General features: G+C 44.6%; 1 protein-coding gene across 2 annotated transcripts in view; it reads right to left on the reverse strand.

Moving 5' to 3' along the window:
• The window catches only part of LOC119431902 (HBS1-like protein), a 36,973-nt gene extending 27,905 nt beyond the window's left edge, over positions 1 to 9,068 (reverse strand). The window contains exons 1-5 of one of the 2 annotated variants that reach the window (XM_037699343.2): positions 8,806 to 9,068; positions 8,126 to 8,194; positions 7,512 to 7,667; positions 4,614 to 4,742; positions 2,101 to 2,142 (exon numbers count right to left, since the gene is read on the reverse strand). In XM_037699343.2, the coding sequence (XP_037555271.1) occupies positions 2,101 to 2,142; positions 4,614 to 4,742; positions 7,512 to 7,667; positions 8,126 to 8,194; positions 8,806 to 8,848 (439 nt within the window). In that variant the 5' untranslated portion in view covers positions 8,849 to 9,068. The remainder of the gene's footprint in view (positions 1 to 2,100; positions 2,143 to 4,613; positions 4,743 to 7,511; positions 7,668 to 8,125; positions 8,195 to 8,805) is intronic. The other variant, XM_037699344.2, reaches the window with a different exon arrangement.
• Between the last annotated feature and the right edge of the window lie 868 nt (positions 9,069 to 9,936).

Consider the following 9,936-nt stretch of genomic DNA (forward strand, 5'->3'; position numbering starts at 1 on the left):
AACCTCATATTTTAAAATAAGTGCATAAATTTACATATATCCAGAAGTTTTCAGCACCATAATTTAAAGAATAATGGTTTTAAACCTTTTCTGGTTTAAGCCCCAACTCAACACCTGATCCCCATGCTCACAAACCGGTCTCGACACAAAGCTCCTCCTCGACTTAAATGGGTGCAAGACAACACTGCCCTCTGACCACAATGCAAGATATACACTTTTTAGGGGGGACACTTCTTGGCTTGCTTGCGAGGCGCGATCGACCAGATAAAGTGGCAACGACGCGCGTACAACGGCCCGGTGACGGCAGCGGATACCTACCAGCGGGACAACACGGCTTCAGTTAGAATGCAGGCAAGAGCTTGCGCGGACAAGGAACACGCTGAACTCTCTGCTTCGTCGAGGCGATGCCCACTTCCCAACCCTTTCCCCTCACCACAGTGACCTACTTTCGCGCTTCCCTCACTCATTTCGGATTTCCCGGGATGCGCCAGTTGCTATAGCAACAGGTGACAAAACCTTTCTGTCTTGAATCTGCATCGCCCCACCGATAGGTATCTGCTGCCGTCACCGGGCCGATGGACGCGCGCCGTTGCTACTTACCTAGTCGATCGCATCTAACGAGTGTCCTCACCTAAAGAGCATATATCTTACACCGTGCCTTTGAGCGAACTGGTGCAGTCACTGCTATTCCAATCTCGGACTTCAGTGATTCACGAGCATTGTGATTGAACACAGCCCGAGTCCATGTAAAGGCATTGGAGTGGAGACATGTTTCTCAAACAATTCATCCTCACAAAAAATTGCCAAGGAGATTATCGGATCCCATCTATAGACTTCAGTCAAGACACCACATTGTCCTCCAATCGTTGGAGCCGAGGTTTGAGTCAAGACCTATTTGCGAATATGGGAGCCCAGCATATTTTGCTTTGCAAGCCCTCCAGCCTTCATTTAGACTATGCTGCTGAAATATAACATGCATGTCTGCATCTTTTACTGCCATGCACTGGGTGTTCTAACTATGCAGGCTTTACCCAGTTTGATAGAAAACTGCGCTGTCATGGGACGGTACACAGCAGGGTGGGGGAGATGGGGGGGGAGAGGGGGGAGGGGGGGGGGGTGAGACCGAGGAGAAAGTTACGATAACTAAGAAGATTCTACATCGAGCGTGAGCTCGCCAGAAGGTACCGCGAATATTTCACTGTTTTGCTGAGGGTTACAAATGCAAGCCACTCGGGCTTCGATGAAGCCAACATTATATATGTGAGAGGCCCCACCCACGCCTGTTTCAATTGCTTGCCTGTGTCCTTTGTGCCCAGCCTTGGCCGGTTCGCAACCACACGCAAACATGGGCATGCTCGACACTCTCACTTCTGCAAGAGCAGGTCCGTGCCCCATTATGCGGCCCCATGCTGTCATTCCTTAGCCATTAAAACTGATGGTTTTGCTTCAAAACAAGCAATAGAAGGCAGCGCCATGAAAGTGCTTGTAATGCATTGCTATCGTGCTAATGGGCAGAACCTCTCTGAAGCTTTCAGCTCAATGCACAGGGAAGCTTGTGAGCAGTGTTTGCAAAACTAAAACTGCAGCTTCCTTCAGAACCACTGGGCCTGCCTGTCCACATACTATAAATGCCACAAAAGAAACTATCCCCATATTCCTATCCTCTCGTCTCATGAATTCGCAAAGGGTGAGTTGGACACCTCAATCGTGAAGTCATTTCAATGTTTGCAGTACCATCCTCTCGTGTCATTCAAATACAAACGATCAGCAAGACACTTTAGTTATCAAATATTTGAACAAGCTAAAGCATGTCCAAAGTGCATTCAAGGCAGCCTGCAGTAACCAGTGCACCCTTTAAATGGCAACTGAGAGCAGAATCGCCCAAATGATTATACATGAGTCTCACAAGGGACCTCTCAAACTCACAGAATGGCCACTTGGCACCACCCTGCAATATTCCTTTAACTTTTAGCCATATATATATATCCACACATATATCCACAGTGCAGCATTCAAAGGAAACAAGATTATGCGGATAATGGCACTTTTGCATGCGTTGCAATGCAGGCACACGCGAGCATTGCACTTGTGGGAACACACCTCTTTTCCGTGGCTCTCGCTGCGGCTTTGGCTTGTCCGCTTCTGTATTTAGGAAAAAGAACAGAAGTCAGTTTCGAAAGTGAGTATCATCAAAAGGGGGAAACTGTCAAACACCCAACAGTAGCACAGTGACACAAAGGAAACCATTCATATCCAGTGTCTCCGTGTGTAGTAGGGTCCTGCTTGTGTTGACCTCGAGAATCCGGTTTCAGTCGACCCATCGCCACTTGCATCATGAACTAAGGCACGCTGGGACAGACCAAGCCTGGCAGCGACCATCAAATGTCGGCAGCAGGTGAGATCGTCAACGTACATGTTGTATCCAAACTAATCCCTTCATTAAAAAGTCTGATTTGGAGTCACTACACCGTGTTTCGTATTGTCGATTTCATTTGGCCTTGGCTCTGCGATCTGCTAGCCTCCGAGTTAGCTCAGACAGCATAGCAACCATACCGGAAGGCCTCTGGTCCCGAATTCGATCCTTGGACCAGGACAAATTTTCATTCAATAGCAATGGTTTCTTTTTCTTTTTTTTTTTCTGAGAAACTGGGTTTCCTTTGAGGCTTTAAGCTACTATTGGATGGAATCCAATTTTCCCTTCCATAAACCTTCCTGCACCTTGAACATTTCCACATAACTTATTTGCCATATTTGCAGTGTGTCGACTACAATGGCACTTTCAAATTCCCCGATTTCTTCCAGGCTTTCCCCGACTGTCTTTTTAAAAATTCCCAGGTTGTCTATGACTGAATAAGTTCAGCTGCAAGAAAGAAAAAAAAAAAACAGTGGTTTATAGCTTGCCAAGTGACTATGCCAGCCCATAATTGTCAACAAATGCTACCGGTAAGCTATGTCAGGTAGGATGCGCTGCAGATTTGAATTTATCACGTGTTTCGTGATACCATTCCAACCATCCGGCCAGGCTTACACTTAAAGAAACAGCAAAAAACACCACCATTTGTCCATTGCATTAGTTTAATGGAGAAGTTCGCGTCCTTCTGCCATGCCACTAACTTTGCCCTAACCACTGTAGGTAACAATTTCTCTGAACTGAAAAATTTAACGAAAATTCCAGGTTTTAGAATTCACTAATGGTAGGTCTCACAAGTAATGATCCTTCTACAACAAAGGCTGCAACCGAATGCATGTCAACAAGTAACACCAAATTCGAATGAAAGTCAGGTGTAATTGGCTTTCCAAGCTATACCCACTGAAATGTCTAGGCCCACATTTCACACAGGAATGGCACTTCATGATAATTATTGTGTGAAACTGTCTAGACACCCTGTGCTTTTCCATTTCATCCAGAATTAGTCTCAATCACATGTTATGCTATGCATGACCAAAAGAAAAAAAAAAATGTAAATGCCTCGGTCAAAAGAACACTCGCGCCTTATGTCCCAGATAGAAGGAAACGCACACCAACTGCCTGGTCCCAAAATTTGCATACTATGTGACGCCAGCGGTTAAAAGGATGTTCTACATCCACCACCTTGCCCATGAGCAACATTGGCTAGCACCTCCAGGGTTAATCTTGTACACATATGCAAACAAGTCCAGCAGAACCCACCTCACAATGACTGTCAACGTTAATGCAATTCGCACTCAAGCAATATAGGAACACACCGTATTGAGGCAAGTTATCTTTCCATTCACTTTCAATTCCCTTTACCTTACTATTTCCACATTTCAACTAAATATAACGATATCTCCTATGCTTTCTCTTGCTTCATTGGTTGTTCTTTCAGATGGTTGCAACTAACAAAAAATCTAACCCCTTGCATCGCCTTATTTTTCTTGCTCGTGCTAGAAAAAGTGGGAAGCAGTTACACGCCCCTGGAGATTGATGGCACCACTGTTCCATCCTTAAAAAATTCTGGCTTGCCTTTTTTTTTTTTTTTTTTCACAGACAAATGTGCACTTCTGGTTCACCCTGAACGAAACAACTATACTGGGCAAGTGGGCAAATGAGTGCTTCTCTTGCACCATCGAAATGCCGCATGCCACATACTCCATGTCACAATGCAAAATCTTGAATGCACTCGTTTCCCAAAAGTAAAGCTGATGGCACCTATAAGCGTGTAGCGTATTCTGTATCAATATTCAAGCTTAAAGGCCAACTACAACGAAAATTCAATTTACCTAAATTGGTTGTACATGACCAGTATGTACCATGGGTCCCACGTAACTTGTGTTAAAATTTTAAAATATGCAAGTGCCACACACAGGCCCAAGGTAATGTTGTTTGCCGTCGCTTGGAGCAAGTCAAACTATTTTTTGTATTTCGCATAAGTGCATAATTAGTTATTGTTAATTAATCAATTGCTCAAATATTATATTCAGAGCAAAAGTGCCAATGAGAAAATTGCAGACCACCTTAAAAATTCAAATTCAGCTTTATGTCACTCAATACGCGCTACGTAAAAGTTTTTTACAAGCCTGAAATAAAGCCCGTGAAATGCGAAAGAGTGCGACGCTTCTAGTCGCACGGCAACTAGCGGCAGTCAGCTGACCTTGCAGAAGATGGTCAAGAGCCACTTCTGCATTGAAGTCTCCCTCGAGTGCCGCTCGACGAAGCGTAGCCTCTGGGATCGAGTCGCCCACCACGTTCTGCATCTTCTCAATACACTCGTAGAGCCTCACTGGAAAGAAGGCAGTGCCAAGAAGTTAATACACAGCTCACTGTAAACTGTAACAGAACAGACAGGGCAGCATGACGCAAACTTCATGGGGAAACTATGCCTCATGACGCGGGAACAGGCGTGACAGACAAGTGCTTCGATCCCAGATATTTCCCCTCACAAACCCTGGTTACCTTAGGTAACTTTTACATGCACTAGTGGTGGATCCAAAAAGGGGCCTCTGGCCGCCCTACCCCAAATGTGCCGGCACTTTAGCCCTCCCTGCACAGAACTGAGTGTGCAGTGGGCCTCAAATCCACGGCTCAGTCTCCTTGTGTTGCAATGAGGGCTCTAACCACCTTCAGGCAGCCCTGGATCCAGCCTCTGATTTGCAACAAAGTTGCTTTTTTTCCTAGTCATCAATATGCGCTCTTTTTTAATCTTATTGCACTTAATTCCTCACAGCGAAAAGTCGCTGAACTTTACAGCATGGTGCCTAACATGTGTAAATCACTCCTTTAGTTCCTGAAAGCAATCTTTATCCATTATTTAGCTGGTGTTTCATAGGTTTTTTTTTTTTACTTTTACCTTTTTAGATTACCTAAGTAAATTTTTCTTGGAAAAACATTTCTGTGCAAAAGATCAGCTAACGTCAACATCATCCACATGACTGACATATCCTCCTAGGTCCCATAGTACCCAATTTGGTATACGCTGCCTTTGTTCTTTTTCAGGATTATCTCAGCGGCAATTAAGTAAAATATCCAACTCCGACTTAAAGTTTGAAGCCAGTGGAACTGTGTGAAAGGGGTTTAAGCACATTACTGCTGTAAGCTTTCGTGAAAATTCCTACTAATTCAGGTCTAGGCTGTTGTGTTGTCACAGACGACAAAAGGAAACCATTAAGTACATCTCGATTACTGCGAGTTGACAAAAAAATACAGAATGCGGCATCAATAAGCCAACGTTCCATGCGATGTTAGAGCTTCATCTGTGTCTTTTGGCCAATAAAAACGGTTTTCATGACAGTAATTGTAAGGTTACTTTCTCCATTTACATGGAGATGCTGCCGTCAGTATCTAACCGGGGTATTCCAATGAGAAATTGTGTTTTCACGTTTAAAATATACCAATCGGTAATAAGAACCGACTTCAAAAGTTATCATGCCCCCAAGCGCGCTTCGGGACTGAGGAGGATATTGAGTTTGCTGCGGGATAGTTATCAGTTTTTTGAATGGCACTTAAAGTGTTAACAGGGCAATGTAACCTATATTGGCTAAAGGAAAAACAGGTTCATAACAGAATGTAACCAAAAGAGTAAGAACACCAAGAAAATGCAAAGCTTGATTTTCTTATATATTTTGAAAGTGAATGCATTTGAAGTGAATAAGTTTGAATTTAAAAATTAGCACAGCTAAGATCGAAACCAGCCATGAACATGTGATGTCGCACTGTCACAACCAAAACCAATATAACTTCTATAAAGCCCTCACGGTTGCTAATAAGCAAGATATTTAACTCTATATAGTGAGTTTTTTTGAGTAACTGAAATGAGCAATTGATCAAAGGCTTAGAAAAAAAAAAAAAAAACTCTGAGTACATTCAGTATCTATGGTGTCAACACCTCAACAGTTACAGTGGGTACAGTAACACTGTACAGTGTTACAAATACAAGACCTATTCGACAGAAATATTAAAATTTGGCCCACCAGAAAAGTAAATAAACAAGCAACACCACGAAAAGAGACACCCAGATGACTTATTTTTCATCAACATGGTACTTTTCATTAGCAGCACATGGTAACAGCATGTTGTTCTTAGGCCTAATTTAATGTCTGTACAAATATGCACAGTGCAAAAAAAAAGAAAAGAAGAACCATATCTTCTTCACCCACAAACCTGTTCACATCTTGTCAAACTGTGCAAAGAAAAAATTTAAGTTTGTCTCTTCACCGCCACGGGTCGGCCACATTTTACATTGAGTGACAGGCCCTTGGTCAGGTGAAGACTGGGTACTTTAGCACGGGCTACCAATACATTGGGCAATGGTGATGTTCCAATGTACCGTTTGCCATGCATTCATGAGCCAAACAAACAGAAGAAAAACCCACACCACCAGAATTCAGGTGTTCAAATTGACAACCCTGCCATGGGATTTGAACCCACAACCTCTGGGTCATGAAAATGCAGGCTTAGCCAACTAGGCTACAAAATCACACTTACCTCAACCAATAAAACTTGTTTTTGTTTCCACAAAAGCAACTGCCTCCAGTCACAAGCATTGAAACACCCAATTCAAGCACTTTTCTGTCCAATTACCTCGTTTTAAGAGCACATGGCCTTGATATCCACGTCGGCCATGGTGCCATGTGCTTTGTATCTGCAATTTTTTTTTTTTCTTTTTCATGATAAAACATCGCTCAGTGCTTACTACTCCTAATTACCCGCCCTACTTACGCACCCTTTTCCCATTCTTATATGCACTCACAGGCTTCTTTCATTATATCGATACAGCATCATAAGAATGTGAAGTACTCCACTAACGACAGCTAAGACCTGTCAGTGAAGTTCCATGCAACTCATCCCAGAACTTTTAAGTATGAACATGTCCAAAAAAAATAATAAACCTTGTATGTACTACCTTCCAACATTAGATGCACTTGGAAAAATATGAAAGGCTGCATCAAACAAGTTACTCAGAATCATTGTACACGCACATCACATGAACATCACCTCATCTAGCAGTAGCAATGTTTCTGCAGAACACTTTTTCAACAAATAGCATGCACACCTTCGTCTACGGGGCTGAGTTCGGGTTCCTGAGGGCCGGACTTGTGGGCTCCATCCTCTTCTTCGTCGTCCTCCTCATTTTCCTCTTGGAGGGCTTCGGGAGACAGGAATGACGACATGGAATGAAGCTTGTCCCTGTTGTACAGGAACTGCTCCTCTGTTAAACAAACAGAAGTGTTAGCTACAGCAATACGTGCAGCACTGCTGCTGGCAAAGAAGCTGAACAACAAGCTGCTCGGGGAAAAAGTTTGCAGGTACCGAAACACGGGCAGTTCACAAAGTGCCTGTTCCCATAACAGGCATAAGTTACCCAAGGGCACATCAAATCACCTAAGCTAGAACCACGGCGGCAAACAGTGACCACGTTTACAGATACACACATCCTTGACAGAAGAGATGTTCTGGCAACCTGCTTCATACATATATTTTAACTTTAGCAAATGTCATCACCTGTTTTCAAACCCAGATTGAAGCTGGAACATAGGCGAACATACACATTTGTACAAAGACCAAGCGCAATTCTAAAACACGTCTCTGTAAACTAGAAGTTTCGAACGCTAGACGTGTTTAAGCGCATGCAATCACACTCCGTGATAAACGAAGAATTGTAATGACCTGTGGTCGGAGATATGCACGAGTCTTCTTCCTGGGACCTGCCGTAGACATCGTAGTAGCCTTCGTAGTCTGCGAGGAAACAAAAATGTTTGATGTTCTTGCGCTGCCGCACTGGCAACTACAGCGCTTAAGCAGCAATCAAAGGCACGAAACCAAAATAGGAAGTAAATATAAACTTGGTGTGATCTCGGTAACGATAAGGGCCGTGACGTAGGTCTGAGTAGATTTAAAGAAAGCAACTTATTTAAAAACGTTAGTAGACAATTCCTAGGTTTCAGTTTAAAAGCTGGTTCCCTATAGCGCACGTAAATGAACTCCATGCTACGGCAGTTATGACGTAGATTTCAGTAGCGCAGACCGACAACGCAACGATAACTAATGTTCGATGGGGAAAAGCGTAGGAAGTTTCTGCGCACGCTTGAGAAATGCATACAGTCGGGGTAACGGGAACTGAATCCGCGTTTACGTTCCATAACCGATATGCGCGCGATCGGTGTGAAGCCGAGCTCGATGCCTGCTTTCGAACGAGCGGCGAATGGACCTGTTGCGCAGACCACACGGCGAAATCTGTAAGGTCCGATACAATGTGGAAAGTTGAAGGCATCGAAGGCGCGCTGGGGGAGCGAGCTGTCACAACACAATTTGACGCGAAAAGCTTTGCTTGCAGAACGAGCGTTTACCGTCATCATAATTCATAGTCCGAACATTTCGGTGACGAGACATCTTGCAGCACACTCGCCCGCCTTCGCGTGGGGCAGTTCGCTAAAAGAGGAGACGGTGCTTCTTTGTGCGCGCAGTTTCACATCCCTGAGTGACTGACGCTTGGGCGACTTCGAACACGGCGTCAAACAACAAGCGTGCCATGCCTCAGTGGCTCAACAACACACACAACACGATCAGTCTGCACACACGCACGCTCGTCAAGTCCAAAAATGGCGAAAAAGCACACTGTTGCTCGACAACGATCAGTCTCGGCTTTCTAGCGTTTTACGTGTACTTACTTTCGTTTCCAGCCTCGAGGAGGCGGTGGTCGAGGGATTTGCTTAGGAAGCCTACATGCAAGCTAGATTTGTTACAGAGGCACCGATAACCGCGCAAGGTTAAAGCTTCTTGTTACTGAACTTTATTACAGTGAAGCTGTTTATGGCTAGTGTTCCGTGGATTTTTCGTGTGCGTAAGCAAAACCTCAGGTCCCGCGCGAACGCGCTCGTGCCACTACTGGCGCGTTTGTCATCTTCCACAGCTGGCTAGTTGGCGTGAACGCGATCGAGCCACTGCTCGCACGTTCGTCGTCTTCTTCTACAGCTGGCTCATGGGCTGGCTCGTCGGCGTCCCTCGGATATGCATTTTGAGTAGATTATGAATAGGCACCATTTTCAAGATCAGTAGACTTCTAGGTAGATAAGGTTTCTGAAAGATTTGCCGCTGTGCGACCCGCGTCGGCCACGTCTGCGTTCGCACCGCCCTCTCTTTGTCAGCGTTCCAAGCGCTTGCGTATCTACTTTCCTTTCCTTCCGCTCTCCCATGGTGGCGGTGTATAAACAAAGCAGAAGGACATGTTGCCGTTCTCCATTTTGAATTTCACTTCTGTCGTAATGATGAGGCCGCGTACTCCCGTCGAGCGACGCGCCTGTGAAGAGCGACGGCGAGAAAAGTTTCTCACTATATGGCCATAACAGATGTGAGAATGCAATCGGCATCGGCGGGCCGCAAACACTAATTGTCCACCGATCAAGCCAATAACTGTGTACGCGTACCTTTCCTCGCGATGACAACCGATCAAGACAATAAATGTGTTCGTACCTTTGTTC

This window comes from Dermacentor silvarum, chromosome 10 (genome assembly GCF_013339745.2).
Source record: "Dermacentor silvarum isolate Dsil-2018 chromosome 10, BIME_Dsil_1.4, whole genome shotgun sequence".
In the NCBI taxonomy this organism is placed as follows: domain Eukaryota; kingdom Metazoa; phylum Arthropoda; class Arachnida; order Ixodida; family Ixodidae; genus Dermacentor; species Dermacentor silvarum.